Here is a 20641-nt window from a genome sequence, read left to right on the forward strand (position 1 = left end):
TGGTGCTAGAGACGGGGTAGGCAAGCACTCTATTTTTGAACTATTATCTTCATTCCAGCCATTTTCTTTTTCATATTGATCCACTGCCTTTAACTGGATTTGGTATGGTTCTTATAAACTTCTACAATGGGGACTGGAGAGATGGCTTGGTGGTTAAGAGCACTGGCTGTTCTTCCAGAGGACCCGGGTTCAATCCCCAACACCCACAGGGCAGCTCACAATTGTCTGTAACTCCAGTTCCAGGGGATCTGGCATCCTCACATAAGCATAATGCAAGCAAAACACAAATGCACATAAACTAAAAATAAATAAATAAATAAATAAATAAATAAATAAATGAAAAATGCCGGCTGGGCCGTGGTAGCGCATGCCTTTAATCCCAGCACTCGGGAGGTGGAGGCAGATGGATCTCTGTGAGTTCAAGGCCAGCCTTGTCTACAGAGCGAGATCCAGGACAGGCACCAAAAGTACACAGAGAAACCCTGTCTCGAAAAAAAAAACCAAACAAACAAACAAAAAACTTCTACAATGGATTTTTGTTTTTACTATTATTATTTATTTTTGTGGTGTTGGAACACACGAGCCTTGGACACAAGTGGAAGTCCCAGAACAACTTTCAGGAGTCGGTTCTCTCCTTCTACCACATGAATACTGGGTATTGAACTCAGGTCATTATGCTTGGCGGCAAATTCCTTTACCTGCTGAGCCATCTTAACTTTTGTTTTATTTTGTTTTGTTTTTTGAGACAAAGTCTCACTAAGTAGACCTAGCTTGGATAGATGCCATTAGCCACGGAAGGAAAAATGTAATTAGTACTCAAAATGAAATCATCATTTCTAATTCAACACCACAAAGCATCTATGAATAAGCTGGTGTGAGTAAAATACTGAAACTGTATCATTGTAATCTTTTTGAAAAGTGCAAGGCAAGCCTTAGACCAGAAAAATTGGGTGAGCTTCCTTTAAGGCGCGGCCCGCAAGCCCCGCCCCCACCTGAGCAGCTCCACCTCACCTAGGCAGTCTCTAGGTAAACCACATTTCCCAGAGGCCCCTGCAGAGCGCCTGCGCCTGCGCACTGAAACGAGAGGGGGGGGTGGTGCTCGTGCTCTCCTCGCGCGCTAGCTGTCCGCCTCGCCTCGCCTCGCGCTCACCTCGCCTGCTTTCTGACCCCCGCCATGGAGGAAGCTGAGACGGACGCCACGGAAAACTCCCGCGCCTCCGAGGCCAAGCGAGCCTCTGCCATGCCGCCCCCGCCGCCTCCCATCTCTCCGCCCGCCCTCACCCCGGCGCCCGCGGCCGGTGAGGAGGGCCCGGCGTCCCTGCCCGAGGCGGGCGCTCCGGGCTGCTCCCGCTCCCGGCCCCCGGAGCTGGTGCCCGAGCGCAGCCTGGGCCGCTTGAGAGGCCGCTTCGAGGACTACGACGAGGAGTTGGAAGAAGAGGAGGAGATGGAGGAGGAAGAGGAGGAGGAGGAAGAGATGAGCCACTTCTCGCTGCGGCTGGAGTCGGGGCGGCCGGAGTCCGAGGACGAGGAGGAGGTAGCGACCACCCTTCCCGACCCCGCTGCGCCTGAGCGGCCTCTGGGAGCCAGCGGGGCGCAGACCTGCCGTTGTCGCTGGAGCGAGCGGCACTCGTGTCGACCTCCATCCCCGCCCACCCAGGCGTGGCCTCTCGCCAGCTTGATTTATTTTGCGAAGTCCCCGCAGATCACTTAGGGCACGCTGGGTCCGGCTGCTTCGTTCTGTAACGAAGTCTGCGTGAGTCAGAGGGACGTCTAGGGCACCGTGAGCCCATCCGGCTCGAGTCAACTAGTCGGACCGGGACGTAGTCATTTTCTGCAGAGTGTTGCGAGGGTGATAAATCCTTCACTAACAGTGGAGAGGGTTTGGGTTTTTGTTCCGTGGTGTAATTTGCCCATTTTTGTAACTAATGTGTAAAGAAAGGCATCTCGGGGATGGGGTGTAGCTCAGTTGGTAGTGTTTCCCTGGCCAGCAGGAGGCTCTGAGTTGGATTCTCAGCAGCGCTCACACTGCTCGAGGTAGTGGACGCCTGTAATATCATTGTTCCCAGCATTCGGGAGGAGGAGGCTGCAAGTTCAGGGTCGTCCTTGGTAATATGGGGAGTCCGGGCTGGTCTAGGGGCTTTTCGTAAAACAACAAAAGAACGGATGCCCTTCCCTATCAGTGTAAAATATATGCCAGATAATTGGGATCTCTGAGAAAGTGTTTTATTGAGTATTTTGAAGGTGCAATTAAATTACATTGCTTATAATGAAATGTTGATATGGCTTAAATTGTTTTGAAATGAGGCCTTGTAGTGTTGCTTTGGCCTGGACTTGAACTCCTGGGCCCAAATGTGCCCCTGTCTCAGCTAACTTGAGTAAGGGGGAATATAACACAAGATTACCTCACCAGCTGGTTTATGGATTTGAGAAGGCAAAGGCTTGAATTCTAAAACTGTTACCATTGCATTTCCAGCGCCTGATTAACCTTGCTGAACTGACCCCATACATCATGTGTTCCATTTGCAAAGGTTACTTAATAGATGCGACTACCATTACAGAATGTCTTCATACCTGTAAGCATAAAGTTCACATTTCTGAAAAGTATTTTTAAAATTTGAAATGTCTTTAAAGCATCCTAAATTAAACATTTTCTCTTCCAATAGTTTGTAAAAGCTGCATTGTAAGACATTTTTACTATAGCAACAGATGCCCAAAATGCAACATAGTTGTCCACCAGACGCAGCCTCTTTATAACATAAGGTAAGAATATATGCATTTAAAATATATTCACCTGAAAATAACTATTTTAAGTATTTTTTTCTGAAATCTTGACATTGTGTGGTTGAGAATAAATTCTTGGAACTCTGTCAGAATTGGAAGAAAGGGAACTGCATAAGCAATGTGTGTAGAGAACTTACTGTGTACCAGGCACTGTGTACCAGGCACTGTGTACCAGGCACTGTGATACCTGCTCGAGATTGTATGGCAGTTAGTAAAAGGGAAGAGGAAGAAATGAAACCAAATGCAGGAATTTGGGGTATTTTAACCTAATATAACTAATTATATATTTATAACCTAAAATAACTAATCCTTCAAGTTAGGGTGGAGATGCTCTCAGCCTGTCGTTTCAACTCTGCAGCATTTAGATGGTTCTTGGAGAATTCCTGAAACAACTAGCCTTGGTAGTAAAACTTCAGATCGTTATAGCATATTAACTGAGTTTTCGTTTCAGTGTGTTTCCTTGGAGAAGAGGGGGAAGTTCGAGACAGGGTTTCTCTGTGTAGCCCTGACTGTCCTGGAACTCAATTTGTAGACCAGGCTGGCCTCAAACTCAGATCCTCCTGCCTCTGCCGCCTCCTACATGTAAAGGAGTATATGCCACTGCATCTGGCTTCAGTAACTTTTTTTTTTAATGTGTACTTGGAGCCCTCAGAGGTCAGAAGAGAGCATTGGATCTCCTGGAACTGGAATTACAGATGGTTATGAGCTGCCATGTGGGTTCTGGGAATAGAGCCTGGGTCCTCTGGAAGAGCAGCCTGTGTTCTTAACCATTTTTCCAAATGAGATGCTATACAACAGTTAAAATGGAGTCTCTGATAAAAGGGTGGGTGGTGGTGGTGCTGAGGGGTGATTCTTACAGAGGACCCAGGTTGAATTCCCAATACCCACAGACACACATGCAAAACACCAATACAAATAAAATAAAAAATAAATAATTAAAAAAATGTAGTTTCTGTCCTCAAGCTCATATTCTTACTGAGTGCACAAGACCAAGGAACAGATCTATTGAATACTTAAAATTACATGTACTTCCTGGGTTTTCTGAGATGAGGTATATTTTAGGCACTTGTGAGTACTGCCTCACTCTGAATCAAGATCTTCTAGCAGGTGTGGTGGTACACACCTTTAATCCAAGCAAAGAAAAACTTTGTCTTGCAAAACTAAAAAATTAAATAAATAATTTTTTTTAAAAAAAGATGTCTGCTCCTGAGGGAAAATAGTGAATTGACTTTGTACCCAAATTTGTTTTTCTAAATGCTGAGATATTCTCTGTCTTTTCTTTTATTAGGTTGGACCGACAGTTACAAGACATAGTATACAAATTAGTGATCAATCTAGAGGAAAGTAAGTTTCTGTTATTATATAGTTATGAATCCCAAAGTCTCTAACTCTGCTAGTTACATTTGACATGTAATTTAGTCTGTGTTTTATCATTTTTCTAGGAGAAAAAAAACAGATGCATGATTTCTATAAAGAAAGAGGTCTAGAAGTACCTAAACCTGGTAAGTTTGGATGTGCATCGTAATGTATTCATAGACTGAAGAGTTAAACTGTATCCTTGGGTCCTGTCCTTTCCGTTACGTGATACAGCAGACCTGGGAGAAGAGGTTTAGTTCAGCTCACAGTTCCAGGCTATATCACATCATTGCAGGGAAATGCAGCGAGAACTGGGAACTGTTAGTCACAACGTGTTCACACTCGAGCAGAGAGAAATTAATGAATGCACACAGGCCTACTGCTCAGCTCACTTTCTTATATACAGTCCAAGACTCAAACCCAGGGGATGCACTGCCCACTTTTAGGTTGGGTCTTCCCAGATAGATTAACATAATTAAAAAATTCCTCACAGGCGAGCTCAAAGGCCAGCCTGATACAGTTCCTCATTAAGACTCGTCCCAGGTGATTTTAGATTGTATCAAGTGAAAATTAATACTAACCATCACAGGTACTTTTTGGAAATGTCTAGTTACATCATCAAAGAGACGGATATTGAAGGTAATGCTGCAGTATAACCTAACTTAACAGTCTGTAAGAACTAAGAGGATTGGGTGTAGTGGTGCATGCCTGTAATCTCAGCACTCAGGAAATTGAGTCAGGAGGATTGCTATGAGTTTAAGGCCAGCCTGGGCAACATAATGAGACACTTTTTGTTTTTTTGAGACAGGATTCCTGTATGTAGCCCTGGCTGTCCTGGATCTTACTCTGTAGACCAGGCTGGCCTCAAACTCATAGAGATCCACCTGCCTCTGCTTCCCAAGTGCTGGGATTAAAGGTGTGCACTACCACCACCACCACCACCACCGATGAGACACTTTTTAAAAAAAGAAAATAAATCAAAAAGTGTGTGGGGGGAAATCACAAACAGACTCAGGAGCTAGATTTTGTGGGTTTGTTCCTAGAACTGCCACTTTATTAGGTTAGGTGACTTTAGGAAATAATATCAATAACAAACATCTATAAAATAAGGATGAATATGATACTTCATTAAACAAGTTGATTAATACCAGCACTTTGAACAGTGATGGGCACATAGTAACTTTTATGATGTTAGTAACAATATGGAAATAAGGTAAATTTGGGCTTAAATCCTGATTCTTCTATTACTTGGTGACCTTAGACAAATTGTTATCAGTTTTTTTAAGTGTAGATGTAGTACATTATAAGGATTAAATGAGAGTGCATGTAATGTACATGATATTGGTAACTACCTATAAGTGTTGTTCCTGTTTTGATGAACTCTCTATGGGCCTGATAAATCTATTACATGTCTGCATTCCATGGTGGAATGGTCCCTGAGCTTACAGCTAATTTTATTGTTTTTCTTTTCTTTCTTTTTTTTTACAATTATATTTATTTAGAGAGAGCATGTGCATGTATAAGTATGTGTGCAAGCGTGTATATGTATGTGCACATGTCAGCACCTCACCATATGAGTCTTAGGGATCAGACCCAGAGGCTTGGCAATAAACACCTTTACCAGCTGAGCCATTTTTCCCACCTTAAAATTATTGATTTTTGACAGATTAACTGATGTTATTAAGAAAAGGGAGCCGGGCGGTGGTGGCGCACGCCTTTAATCCCAGCACTCGGGAGGCAGAGGCAGGCGGATCTCTGTGAGTTCGAGGCCAGCCTGGGCTACCAAGTGAGTCCCAGGAAAGGCGCAAAGCTACACAGAGAAACTCTGTCTCGAAAAAAAACCAAAAAAAAAAAAAAGAAAGAAAGAAAAAAAGAAAAAGGAAATTTGATCAGGGCTTTATAATAGTTTAGTCGACATGGTGTAATACTTATGTGATTCATCCTTTAAAAGTCTCAATTTGTTAAAATTTTAATGCTACATCAGCTTCTTTGTTTCTGTCTCAAATAGCTGTTCCACAGCCAGTCCCTTCAAGCAAAGGAAAAACTAAGAAAGTCCTGGAGTCAGTGTTCCGTATTCCACCTGAACTTGATATGTCTTTATTACTTGAGTTCATTGGGTGAGTAACCTAAACAATCTACTGTTTGCTTATTTTCGGCATTTTGAGGCAGGGTTTTATATTGTAGCCTAGACTAGCTTTGAATTCAAGGCAGTCCTCTTGTCTCATCCTCTGCTATTTGGTTTGCAGTTTGTAAACCACCATGTTTGACTTGTGAATTACATTTGCGGGCTGAAGAGGTGGCTCAGTGGTTAAGGGCATTTGCTGTTTTTGTTGAGGACAGGTCCCAATCATGTCACATGGCTTACAGCTGTCTATAACTCCAGTTTGAGAGGATCTGTGTTGTTTTTAACAAAATCTCAAATTGTTTGATTTTACCAATAAAGACTTGGGGTGAAAGCCTGCTCACTCAGAGAGGCAGAGAAAGAACTCAGCTGACCTTCCTCCTCCGCTGTCATCCCAGAAACCTCTCTTCTCCTATGCCATCTCAAACTCGGTGTCCTCTCTTCTCTTTCTCTCTGTCCGTCCTCCTGACTCCTTACTCTTTATGTTTTCTTCTTATTAATCCTATGTTCACTCCTGTCACTGGTTGCTGGCTCTGCCTCTTTGACCTATGGTTGACTTTATTTAGCCCTTTTACAATATTCCAGCAGAAAGGTCGTGGATTAAAGATGTGTAATAGGACTGAGCCACACCACAACTACAAACAAGTTTTTCCGGTAAATAACACAATCTCAGGGTTCATGGCGTCATCAGACATCCTGTAACATATTTGACACCCACTTCTGGCCTTCTCAGGCTCCTGTAGGCATGTGTACATGTATACACTCAGGACACACACATTAAATAAATCTTTTATTTTTAGATTTATGTGTATGAATGTTTTGCTTGCATGTATGTTATATACGTGTACCATGTAAATGCCTGGGTACCCAGGGAGATCAGAGAAAGGTGTTGGATCTCTTCGAACTGGAGTGTGAGCTGCTATGTGGGTGCTGGGAACCAAACCCAGGACCTCTGCAAGAGTAGCAAGTACTTTTAACTGCTGAGATCTCCAATGTCAAATGATTCTTTACAGAAAGAAAATTGACATTTAACTTTAATGTAGTCAATTTTCTTTGTGAGACAGTTTCCTTATTTAGTCCATAATTTCCAGATTTTTAAAAATTATTTATTTATTTATTTATTTATTTATTTTGTTGTTGTTTTGATACAGGGTTTCTCTATGTAGCCCTGGCTATCCTGGAACTCACTCTGTAGACCAGCCTGACCCGATCCTCCTGCCTCTGCTTGGAATTCTTTTTTGTAGAAAACTGACCTTAAATTCTAGATCCTTATGACTGAGGGCTTCCCGAGTACTGAGACTACAAGCCTGTGCTACCAGGCCTCACTTAAAAAAACAAACAAACCCAAATTAAATCCCACCACTTATGAAATAATGAATTATGGAATATTTAAGGCTCAGAAAAATGTTTAAAAAGTAACACAGTAACTGTAGCACAAATCTTAAATGGTCTTATTAATAAGAACAAACCTGGAGCCAGGTATTGGGATGAACGCTGGAAGATCAGAGAAGCAGAACAAGCCACAGCTACTTCACCTTGCCAATTCCTCAGCTGATGCTGTTTCCTCCGACTGGAAGCCTCTGAGTCCTTATCCAGAATGAATCTTAGCTGAACTGTTGCTCAAAAGCCTAAAAGCTTAACCAGCTCTAGTTCTGGTCCTCATGCCTTATATACCTTTCTGCTTTCTGCCATCACTTCCTGGGATTAAAGGCGTGAGTAACCATGCCTGGCTGTTTCCAGTATGGCCTTGAACACACAGAGATCCAGACAGATTTCTGCCTCTAGAATGCTAGGATTAAAGGTGTGTGTGCCACCATTTTCTGCCCTCTATATCTAGTGGCTGTTCTGTTCTCTGACCCCAGATAAGTTTATTAGGGTGCACAATATTTTGGGGAACACAATATCACCACAAATAACCACTAGTAGTATCCTTATCTCATAGTAGCACACAAGATCTCAGCATGAAGGAGGATCACTGCATTCAAGGCTAGCCTGAGCTGTATAGCAAGACTTTGCCTGCTTTTATTCCCCATCTCCCCAAAAGGAAAACCTGACCAAAACCATTACTAATAGATCAAAACCAAGCAAGAAACAAAACTATTATTTTTGTTTGTAGTCAAGAAGCCTTGACCATATATATGACTGCTTGTTCCTTCCTTTATAATGACTCTCTGAAGAACAGTTATCATTCATTCCTTTGCAGTTTTTCATGTGGTTACTGAAGTTACTGATCAGTTAATTGCAAGGCACGTCTGAGATGGACACAAGAAAGCTTTTTGTTTTTGTTTTTTAATTAGACTGGGCAAGGTGGCACTTGCCTTTAATCCCAGCACTTGGGAGGCAGAGGCAGGCGGATCTCTGAGTTACATACAAGCCATCTAGGGCTATATAGTGAGACCCTGTCTCATAAAATACCGCCCCCCTCAGGAAACGAAGTTTAGAAAGTTTAGAATACTGTATTAAACTGCCGTTGTTTTACCACTAGGTGGCAGAAGTCACAATTGTATTTCTTCCTAAAGATTTAGGTAACCATGTTTTAAAAGTAAAATAAGGCCGTGTGTGTGTGTGTGTGTGTGTGTGTGTGTGTGTGTGTGTGTGTAGTAACGAGCATGACTTTGATCATAGCTCTTGTGAGGTAGAGGCAGGCAGATCTCTGTGCGTTTGTGGCCAGCCTGGTCTACATCTCAAGTCTAAGACAGCCGGACTACCCAGAGACTAGGTCTCAACCTGCCCCTCAAATAATAATTGTGTGTGGGTGTGTGTGCGCGTGCATGCTCTGGGTGTGGTAGCACACAGCTATAAAACCCCAGTGTTCAGGAGGTGGAAGCAGGAGAGTCAGGAATTCAAAATCAGCCTCAACTACATAATGAGTTCTAGGCCAGCTTGAGCTACATGAGCTCCTGTCTCAAACATAATTTAAAAAATGAGGCCAGTGAGATGGCTCAGCAGGGAAAGTCACTTGTCAAGCCTGTCCATCTGAGTTAGATCCCAGGAACTCTTACAGAAGGAGAGAACTGACTGCTGCAAATTGTCTTCGGATCTCCACATGGGCATCACTGTAATAAAAGATGAAAAAAAGTCTTTTAGCTGATTATACCTTTAATCCTAGCACTCAGGAGGCAGAGGCAGGTGGATCTTTGAGTTTGATGCCAGCCTGGTCTACAGAGTGAGTTCCAGGACAGCCAGGGCTACACAGAGAAACCCTGTCTTAAAACAAACAAACAAACAAAAACACTAAAAAGTTTTTTTTCAAGTTAAATGAATTGCTGCCTATGAAATGTTTATATTGTTAAGTTTCTTTTGTTTTATGATTAAGCAAGTAATTTAAAGTATTAAATATTGATTAACTTTTCCTTTATTTTTCAGTGCTAATGAAGACACAGGACATTTTAAGGTATTTCATTTTTTGTTTACTTTATAAGAGGATGCTATAGATATAAATTCTGAATCAAACTAGCAACCAAGTAGAGATTATCTTCAATTAAAATATAAATGTTTGATAAGTAAGTTATTGAAATTCAACAGTAATGCTATATTAGTTTCTCAGAGTAAGAGACATAAGCAGTGATTTGTTACTGATTCAGAATGTAATATAAGGAAAATAAGTAATAATTTACAAAACCAAATGCTATGTTGATTGGTAATTCATTATTTTTTTAGGTTTTTGAGACAGGTCTTATGTAGCCCATGCTGGCCTTGAATTTGTTATGCAGCCAAAAATGGCTTTGAACTCCTAATTGTCCTGCCTCTACCTTCCAGGTGCTAATATTACAAGCATGTACCACCAGGCCCAACTTTAAGGTGGTGATTTTAAAACATTCTAAGAGTCAGGTGTGGTCGAGGCTTGTTTTCCTACCACTCTAGAGGCTGCAGCAGAGGGTCCAAAATTTGAAGCCAGCCTGGGCTATTGCAGTAAGACTGAAAACAGACAGACAGAGAGAAATCCAAGGTGCTTTGTGTAGTAGGTGCTTAGAGTTTAACATGAATTTAAATTTTTATATTTAACATTTTTGGCTGAAGTTAACCTGCTTTAACTTGTCACTTCAAGCATTCACTGAGATTTGAGGTAAGAATAAACTACTTTGTATCATACTGCTTTGTCAGTTGTTGAGATATATAGCAAGCTGGAGACACCTAGAAATCTGTAATGTATCTCTGATTTAGACTGTTAATTTATAAAGAAATGGCAGGGTTGTTTTGTTTGTTTCTGGCACCTATATACTAGAGTTTTAAGGGAAAACCCATGGCTGTATGAGTCCCAACATACAAGGCTCAGATACCCATCCCGTTGTGACATTTGAAGAGATGGGTAGTTTGGACTAGGGATATAGTTCCAGTTGATACAGTACTTACTTGCATAGTACGCATGAAGCCCAGGGTTAAGTCCCCAGCACTCCATAAACTGAGTGTGGTGCCTATACCTGTGATCCCAGCACTTGTAAGATTCATATCAAGTTCAAGGCAACCCTGGATAGCATGAGATCCTGTCTGGAAAAAAAAAATTGATGAAAAGCATTAGAAAGTTTAATCAGTATTGCCACATTAGGAAAAGGAACAGATAAAGAGGTTCGGTGACTCATTTGTCTTCAGATCACTGGCTTAGCTTTTTGTGGTGGTTGTTGTGTGTTTTTGAGACAAGTTCTCATTCCGTAGCCCAGGTTAACCTGGAACTCATGTAGCCCATTCTGGTCTTGAACTCATGGCAGTCTGTCTGCCTCAGTCTCTTCAGTGCCAGGCTTCTGTGGGGAGTCATCGTGCCTGGCAACTTTAGGTGTAAATAGAAGACTTGAGACAAGAGGCAACAAGTATATACAGTTAAGTTCTGATCACATTGTGGTCTGAGAGGTCATTATCTTAGTTCTGACTCTTGAAGCTGGTTCAGAGAAGTTCTTATTGTTTGAGGGGGCAGTTCAGTTCTCTTGAGATGATTGTTCCTGGCTAATGATGTTCTCACAACGGGGTGATCTGTCTGTGAGGCTCTGCTGTGCCTAGAATCTAAGGTGACTGCCCTTTTACTGGAGATTTTCAGATGCCTTTGAGGAATCTGGAATATGATATTGTAAAAGGTTACAGCAGGGGGCAGGAGAGCTGGCTCAGCAGTTAAGAGTCTATACTGCTCTTGCAGAGGAGCCAAGTGTGGCTCCCAGCACCCACATTGAGTGGTTCACAACTGCCTGTAACTCCAGCCACCTGTGTCTAGAGAGTTTTTTTCATTTTAAATTTTAAAAACAAACTTTTTTTTTTTTTTTTTTTTTTGAGATAGGCCTGTAGCTTAGGTTGTCCTTGGCTCATGGCAGTTCTCCTGCCTCAGCTTCTAGAGTACTGGGGTTACAGGTGTGAGCCACCATGGCTTACTTTAAAAAAAAAAAATGTTTTCTCAGTATGTCATCCAGGCTGTCTCATTCCTAGCCTCAAGTAAACCCCCTGCCTCCGCTCTCCAGTAGCTGGAACTCCAGGCGTGTACTACTTTGCTGTAAGGTTAATACTCAAGTGATCCTCTTGTGTTATCTTCTCCCAAGTAGTTGGAGGCGATGCAATATCTGGATTGTTGTTTTGTCTTCTGTATGTATGTATGTATGTATGTATGTATGTATGTATGTATGTATGTTTGTATGTTTGGAGTAGGATGCCCTAGCTCAGGCTGATCTTGAACTTACAATCCTGCTTCTACCTCTCAAGTGTTAGGATTTCAAGCATGTAGCATTGTGCCTGACTTCTTTGTTTTATGTGTACTTTTAAAGTAAACCAATAAGCTTTTCTATTAAAAATTTTGTTGGCATATTTAAAAGATTTGCAGAATTTCTATTTTTTTCTTCAGCTACAAATTGACTCAAATTTATAGCAGTTTTTCTTTTAATAACCTACAGAATCTTTGCTTTAAAATTTGTTTTAAAGTTTGTAATTTTATGTGTATATATATATTCAATAATCTGAAAAGTCTTACCTGTTTTTGTAGCCATTGGAAAAGAAGTTTGTGCGTGTTTCAGGAGAAGCAACTATTGGGCATGTAGAGAAATTTCTTAGAAGAAAAATGGGTCTTGATCCAGCTTGTCAGGTACAGTACATGTATGTAAAAGGAAAGGTGAGGTTGCAAGACTACCTTTGACATATTGAAGAATTTTCTCTAGAATCATGTAGTGGCTTTTTTATGATGTAGATACTATGACTGTTAATGGAATGTTGATAAATTGTGATTTCCACCTCCAAAATTACATCTGATTTACCCTCTGTATTAGTCATAGTTCTCCAGAGAAACAAAACTGATAGAATGAATATCAATACAATATATGTATTAAATATGTATATAATATATATACTTATATATAATATATATAGGTATATACATATTAAAGAGAGATGTGTTAGAATGGTTTACAGGCTGTGGTCCAACTAGTCCAACAATGACTGTCTCCTGATGCAAAAGTCAAGAATCTGGTAGTTGCTCAGTCCATGAGGCTAAGACAGCTGTCTTCAGTCTGTACTAATACCAGTGAAGGAATGCCTCAGCAACAGGATAGATGAACTCGCCAGTGAGATAGGCTACCACAGAAGATACCACCCAGATACCTCAAATGATCCATTTAAGAAAATTCTTCACACTGGTCGGTGGTGGTGCATGCCTTTAATCCCAGCACTCAGGAGGTAGAAGCAGGCAGATCTCTGAGTTCAAGGTCAGCTTGGCCTGCAAATTTAATCCCAGGACAGCCAGAACTGTTATGCAGAGACCCTGTCTGGAAAGACAAAACAAAGAAAACTCTTCACAGGTATGCCCAGCTGCTGGGGTGTTAGTTGATTTTAAATATGGTCAGATTGACAGCAAAGATTAGCCATCACACTGTCCACTTCTTATTGCCATTGATGACCATCTCTTGATTTTAGGAAAAACTACAGATGGAGGGAATACTATTAGATTTCTGGGGCCTCAATTCCAGCTCTTTTGCAATTGGTAATAGAACAAGAGTTTACTTACTTTCTGCCTGATTGAGTTTCCCTGTTACACTTGCAGGAAACTCAAGCACCTAGAAAACTGAAATACTTGATATAGACCCTATTAGCTTCTTAAGGATTGAAAAGTACCACCCACTTATGTAGTATTTTTTTGTTATAATTTAGAAAACATCAAACTTTGCATGTTATTAAAAATTAAAGTGTCCCAAAATTCTAGTTATGGGTCAACTGAATATTACCTTTGCTTTTTCATTCATCAAATTTAACTGTCATGCATAGTTTGATAGAATATTTGTATCTAAATATGCTGCATATTGTTGACTGAATCATCTATGTGTTACAGCAATGACTGAAATTAATACTAATATTGATATCTCTTGATGGGTATATGTGCCTGCCTTCCTGCCTATCTGTCTATCTGTCTGTCTATCTATCTATCCATCCATCCATCCATCTATCTATCTATCTCCCTCCCCAGACCATTACTGAGACTGTTTTATATAACAAAATCTAGAACAAATAACAAATAACAAAATTTAGAACTATTACACACCAAGGTGACTTGATCAGATACTTTAACTAGGAAATGTGTCCAGATGGGCAGGTTCTAAGATATCTGTTGCTCCTTCTGTGACTAAATTTTGATCAGAGTTCAATTCCTATTTATTTATTTATTTAATTTTTGTTGTTTTGGGACAGGGTCTCTTGTAGCTCAAGCTGTTCATTCTCAAACTGCTAATGGAGCCAAGGCTGGGTTGAGTTCCAACTCCTCCTGCCTCTACCTTCTAAGTGCTAGAATTGTGGTATGCACTGCCATGCTTGCCACAACTCCTATGTATGAAAAAATAGAATACAGTTCCCATCTCCAAAGCTCAAGGCTGTCTTTAAAGGTTTCTCTCTTTGTTTATTTTTTATTTTACTGTTTTACTGTGTGTGAGAGAGGTCAGGGGGAATCTTTGAGACTTGGTTCCCTACTTCCACTGTGGGTTCTAGGGATCAAACTTAGGTTGTCGGGCTTGCTTGCTCAGCAAACACTTTTATCTACTGAGTCATTTACCCAGCCTATTTATTTATTTATTTGTGGTTTTTGGAGACAGGGTTTCTCTATAGCCCTGGCTGTTCTGGGACTCATTTTGTAGATCAGGCTGAGATCTGTAGCAGAAATCTTAAAAGTTCTTATTAATAAAATCAAACCCGAGGCGAGTTATTGGGGTCCATGCTGGTAGATCAGAGAGACAGAACGAGCCACAGCTAACCTCACCTGGTCAACTTCTCAGCTGGTCTTGTTTCCTCAGACTGGAAGCTTCTGTGTCCTCATTCCAATGGCTCTCAGCTGAACTGCTGCTGGAAAGCCTGAAGCTTAACCAGCCACATGCTTAACCAGCCAAAAGCTTAACCAGCCAAAAGCTTAACCAGCCAAAAGCTTCTAGTTTCTGGTCCTCACGCCTTATATATCTTTCTGCTTTCTACCACCACTCCCTGGGATTAAAGGCTGGCTTTCTGGGATTAAAGGCGTGTGTCACCATGCTTGCTATTTCCAATGTGGTTTTGAACTCACAGAGATCCAGAGGGATTTCTATCTGGAATGCTAGGATTAAAGGTGTGAGTGCCACCATTTTCTAGCCTTTGTATCTAGTGGCTGTCTGTTCTCTGACCCCAGATAAATTTATTAGAGTACACAATATTTTGGGGAACACAATACCACCACATTTCCTCTCTTTTTGTCTAAAATTAAAAAAGCTTATAACTAATACAAGAAAAACTATCTTCAATAAGTATATGCAATATACAGTTAAGATTACATTAACAGTCTAGTCCATTAACATTTGACAGATCTAGACAAAAAACTCCATTATATATATTAATGTCCAGTCCAGTAACATCTGATAAACTCAGACCAAAAAATCTTCATTACTTATCTTATTTAAAACAAGTAGTTCCTCTTCCTCCCAAGTGCTGGGATTAAAAACATGCACCACCATGCCCAGCTTCTTGACCAATATTTTAGATTAATTTTTTTCTTTAAGAGTATTTTGATTGTATGTATGTATGTGTACTGTGTGCATGCTTGGTGCTCTCAGGGGCCAAAAAAAGGGTATTGGATCCCAGAGAATTGGAGTTACAGACTGTTGTGAGCTTCCTTGTGGATGCTGGGAATTAATCCCCAGTTCTCTATAATAGTAGCAAGTGCTCTTAGCCATCTCTCTGGATCCCAGTTTATTATTCTTATTGATAAAAAACATCTATGTATTTGTGCAACATGTACAGGAATGTTTTGAATTGTGTACACTGTGAAATGGCTAAATTGAGCTAACATAGCATCTTTTTACATTCTTTTATTTATTTTTTCTGTTTTGGGGTGTATGTTTTAGGCAGGGTTTCTCTGTGTAACAGCTCTTACTGTCCTGGAACTCACTCTATAGGCCAGACTGACCTCAAACTCAGAGACCGTTTGCCTCTGCCTCCGAGTGTTGGAATTAAAGACCTGCACCACCATGCCCAGCAAACAAATGTTGACCATTTTAATTTTAGGTGTGGGTGTTCTTGTCCCGTGTTTATCTGTGAACCACATTTGTACAGTGCCTGCAGAGGCCAGAAGAAGGTGTTGGATCCCTTGGAGTCTTAGGGTTTCTGTTGCTGTGAAGAGACCATAACCATGGCAGCTCATTTAAGGAAAACATTTATTTGGGGTGACTCACTTACAGTTTCAGAGGTTCAGTCCATTATCATCATGACGGGGAGCATGGCGACATGCAGGCAGACATGGTGCTGGAGAAGTAGCTGAGAGTCCTACATCTTGCAGGCAACAGGAAATGGTCTGAAAGTCACACTGAGGGAAGCTTGAGCCAAAGAGCCCTCAAAGCCACCCCCACGGTGATACACTTCCTCCCACAAGGCTACAACTACTTCAACAAGGCCACACCTCCTAATAGTGCCACTCCCTTTGGGGGCCATTTCATTTCAAACTACCACAGAGTCCAAGTTACAGATTGTTGGTGAGCCTCAGTGTGGGTGCTGGGTATCAAACCTTGGTCCTCTGAAAGAACAGCAAATCCTCTTGACCTCTGGGCCAGTCGACTATGCTTTTTAAAAGATAATGAGAAACTTAAAATGTCTACTCTCTTGGTAGGGCTCAGTACCTATTGATCTGTAAAATGTGGGTTTGGGACAGAGAGATGGCTTAGCAAGTAAAAACACTTGGATTGCAAGCAGGTCACCTGAATTCAGTCCCTGGAACTAACATCATGGCAGAAGGAGAAAACTTACTCCATATAGTAGTCCTTTGACCTCCACATACTCACCGTGGCACACCGTGGTTCATACACAAATCTCTTTGTTTTTTTGTTTTGTTTTCCGAGACAGGGTTTCTCTGTAGTTTTGGTGCCTGTCCTGGATCTTGCTCTATAGACCAGGCTGGCCTTGAACTTGCAGAGATCCACCTGGCCCTGCTTCCTGAGTTCTGGGTTTAAAGGCATGGGCCACCACTGCCTGGCCAACGTTCTGATATTTTAAAAAGTCTACTATAAAATAGTTGAATATAATCTTGAAGTAGTCATGCTAATCTCCCCCTTGTGTGTTTTGAAGCAGGAAAGTGTTCTGATAGCCCATTGTTTTTCTGTAGGTAGATATCATCTGTGGTGATCACTTACTGGAACGGTACCAAACTCTACGGGAAATCCGACGTGCAATAGGTGATTCAGCAATGCAGGTAGGTCTTGGACTTTATCAGGCCTATGCCGAGCAGATTTACTATTTAATGAATGATGAAGTTCTATGTTGGTAGAGCTGAAGGCATGGCTCAGGGATTAAGAGTACTGCCTGCTCTTACAGAGGACCTTGGGCTACATATTAAGGCTTTGTGTCAAACAAAACCAAAGATCATAAACAAAAACCTTTGAATTTTAATTGAGTGTGGCAAGAAACTATTGGGGAGTTCTGAGCAAAATGAAAGTGACAATATGATTTATTATTCAAGAGTGCTAGTGGAGACAGCTGAAATTGCTTTATAACAGCCATGCTTGCTGGGTGTGGTGGTGCCCACACCATCACTTGGTAGGTGAAGGCAGGAGGATCAGGAGTCTAATGGTGGTCCTTGGCTACAAAGGCCTGCTGAGCTATTTGAGACACTCAGGTGTGGTAATAGGTGGTGTGAGCTGCCATGTGGGTGCTGGGAGCCCAACCTGGCTCCTCTGCAAGAGCAGTAAACACTCTTACTGCAAAGCCATCTCTCCAAGCTCCAAGAACCTCTCCTTAAAACAACACCTTACCTCCCGTAGAGTTGTTTGGGGTGGGTCACCTGAACTGCTCCGGAGGCTGGGGCAAAGGAATTGTTTCAGCCCAGAAATTCTTGGCCAAGCTGCGCAACACAGTGACACCCATTTTAAAAGGGACCAGGAGTCTGGAGAGATGACTCGGCAGTTAGGAGCATATACTGCTCCTGGAGAGTTTGCTTCCTTGCACCCATGGCAGGCAGCTCACAGCTTCCTGCCAACTCCAGCTCCAGGAGATTTGACACACCTTTTCTTCTTAGTCTTAAGAACAAGGGAGATAGGAGGCATGGTGGTGAAGGCCTGTATTCCTACCTAGCAATTATTCAGAGAATAAGGCTGGCCTGGGCCATATAGCAAGACTCCATCTCCAAAAAAAAGATACATCGGTAGTGAGTTTCTGGTGATGCCAGTAAATAAGCAGTTATATTTATCTATACTCCTTTTTTTTTTTAAACATTAAAGAATTTCTCGTTACTGTTAGATTATGAAAAATAAGCCTGTTTTGGTTTGCTCATATTGTACGTAACTAGTTTTCAAAGAACTGAATAGTCCCTTTTCCCCCTTTCAGGATGGTCTGCTTGTTCTTCATTATGGTCTTGTGGTTTCTCCTCTGAAAATAACTTGAAGACACAGGGTATGTGAGAAAGGAAACACAGTAAGGAGGCTTGCTTCTGCAGGTCTGCATTACACCAAAGAATCTCAAGAAACATGTAGCCACCACTACTTCATGCTGTTAAGAGCTAGCTTCTGTTTTCCGCACCAGAACCCTCACATTGTGTGTACAACTTGAAACAATAGAATGTATTTGCTACACTAGAGACTATGTAAAAAGCACTCAAAACTCAGGGGAAAAAAACTGAAAACACTGTATTTTATAATTCCTCGTGATTCCAAATACGAGGAAGTTGCTGGTTGCTTCCCATCTTTGAGGTAGGTTGGTTGTCTGGCAGCTAGGATTCTCCAGGCTGCGTGGGCTGGGCAGGCATCCTTGCAGAATAGCTCTGCTTTGAATTCAAAGCCAGTCCATTAAACCGCAGGGTGCACTCAGCACCAAAACTACTGGTCATTTATATGATCCTGTCCTATTCTAAACTTTAAAAAAGTGATCCTACTAAAGCAATGTTATTTAGCTCTGAGACAGTGGAGAGACTCTCTTGTTAGATACGGCTCTGACACCCCTTATTACAAGGTGCTTCTTTGTGATGGTTTATTGCATATATCAGTGCCACTGGGACAGGTGTCACTGTTCTGACTGTTGAGAATGTCACTTGTAATGGCACTGTTCTAAAGGCAGCAAACAATTCCAGGTGAATTACCACAAGTTCACAGAGTCCTATTGTTTCCTCAGTCGCTCAGCTTAACTGGTTCTGTGTTCAGTGTTTGTTTTCTCACCACTGGGGTAAAAATGAGGGTCTTGAGAACCTTGCTTTCACGAAGACTTAATTTTAAACATTATTTTGCCTAAAATTAGCGTCCTGATGCTTTCTAAGAGAAATATTTTATAGACTCTTATTTCACAGCAAAATTTCCAATCTGTACAGAAACTTACAAAATTAGACTTACACTGGCAATTATTTTGTAAAGAGTTTATGAATTGTGCATAAATCTCTTCTGATTTAATAAAAATTTATTTTAGCCAATTTTGAAGTGTGTTGACATTTTTTTCTTTATTTTTTTATTGTGTGTGCACGCACACGTGTGCCGTATTGTGGGAGGAAAGCAAAAAAATCATTTCTCTCCATCCACTGTGTGGGGTCTGGGGTTCAGACTCAGGTAGTCAAGGCTTGATGGCAACACCTTTACCCACTGAGCCGTCTCAGCAGCCCTTCACTGGATTTTCAGAAACAAAACACAACTCTTCAAAAGACGAGTGTCTGAATTAAACTGCCATAAATAGGTATTTAATCAGCATCTTTACACTCGATGCTGCTGTGTTACGCTAAGCCACTGTGACAAAGACAACTATAGAGTTCATTGCCACTTCAGCTGATGCCAGCATCTATTTAGGGATTACCAAGGCCATCCTCAGGTTCGTGAGTCACTGGCAAGGCTTGCAGGACTAAAGTAGAGATAGAAGCCAGCCAGCACTGGAGACAGGATCTCTGAGTTCGGGGCCAGCCTGGTCTGCATAGCAACTTCCAGGACAGCCAGGGGCTACATAGACCTTATCTCAAAAACAAAACCCCAAAATGACACAAAACGCCCCAAAAGTATGTGTGTACTTTTGTATGCAGGTGCATGCTCCTGTGCATACATGGGAGCCAGAAGAGGGTGAAGTTACAAGCATTTGCTAGAAGTTTGGATTGTTAAGAGTGCTGGGATCCAAAAACGCTGGTGCTCAAGACTTCGCAACGAGCATCTTTACGCACTGGCCATCTCACCAGCCCTCCACTATTTGTTTTGAGACAGGGTTAGACGTCAGCCCAGGATACAAGATATCCTGTGTCGAAGAAGAAGGTTCTCACTTTTTATCTTTATGTAGTGGTGTACAGAATGTGATTGTTGGCTTCTCTTCAAAACTAGACTGGAGAAATCTGAATTAATTTCCTACAGAGATTTAATGGTCTTTCCATAAATGAAATGCCATATTGATCTCCTGAAAGTCTGCCAAGCACTTACATAAATGGCAGTCCTACCTCTTTTTTTTTCTGAGAAGGCTGTCACTCTGGCCCATGCACAAACTCACAGTCCTACTTCAGTCTCCCAAGTACTAAGACAACAGATTTGTACCACAATGCCTGTTGAGTCAGTTCCTTCCTAATGAATAAGGGGATCTATCCATTAATATCATGAGATTGATATAGAATCATTTACTTTTCCCTTCTTGCTTTACCTAGATTTGCCACCAAGCAGGAGAGGGGTGAAAATACAGCCTGGGGAAAAACATCTCAGGCTCTCCTGCATTCTGCTTCCATTCTGACTCTAACCTTGATTCTTGGGCTTTGGACTAGAGTGTCCCATTGAACAATTTCAGGTGCTGGAAGAGCTGCTTTTCTTGGGCTAAAGCTTTATTGGCCCTGAAGGAGGTTGTCTGTCTTGAGACAGAGTCTCTCTATGCAACTCTGGCTGGTGTGGAACTTGCTATGTAGCCAGGCTGACCCTGAACAAAGAGATCTACTTAATTCTGCCTCCTGGATGCTGGGATTAAGGGCATGTACCATCA

At 41.6% G+C, this 20641-nt stretch overlaps 1 protein-coding gene across 2 annotated transcripts; it reads left to right on the forward strand.

The window, feature by feature from the left end:
* Nucleotides 1-1074: 1074 nt before the first annotated feature.
* Nucleotides 1075-19118, forward strand: Pcgf6 (polycomb group ring finger 6). 2 transcript variants are annotated; one of them, XM_028874670.2, is made up of 11 exons: nucleotides 1075-1534; nucleotides 2474-2573; nucleotides 2664-2760; nucleotides 4070-4125; nucleotides 4224-4283; nucleotides 6146-6254; nucleotides 9626-9653; nucleotides 10308-10325; nucleotides 12216-12314; nucleotides 16830-16916; nucleotides 18047-19118. In XM_028874670.2, exons 1-11 carry the CDS (start codon nucleotides 1175-1177, stop codon nucleotides 18101-18103), a joined length of 1071 nt encoding a protein of 356 aa, XP_028730503.1. In that variant the 5' UTR covers nucleotides 1075-1174; the 3' UTR covers nucleotides 18104-19118. The 2 variants fall into 2 exon arrangements, with proteins under 2 accessions (XP_028730503.1, XP_028730504.1); XM_028874671.2 differs by lacking the exon at nucleotides 10308-10325.
* The last annotated feature ends 1523 nt before the right edge of the window (nucleotides 19119-20641 follow it).

This window comes from Peromyscus leucopus, chromosome 1 (assembly GCF_004664715.2).
Source record: "Peromyscus leucopus breed LL Stock chromosome 1, UCI_PerLeu_2.1, whole genome shotgun sequence".
NCBI lineage: Eukaryota > Metazoa > Chordata > Mammalia > Rodentia > Cricetidae > Peromyscus > Peromyscus leucopus.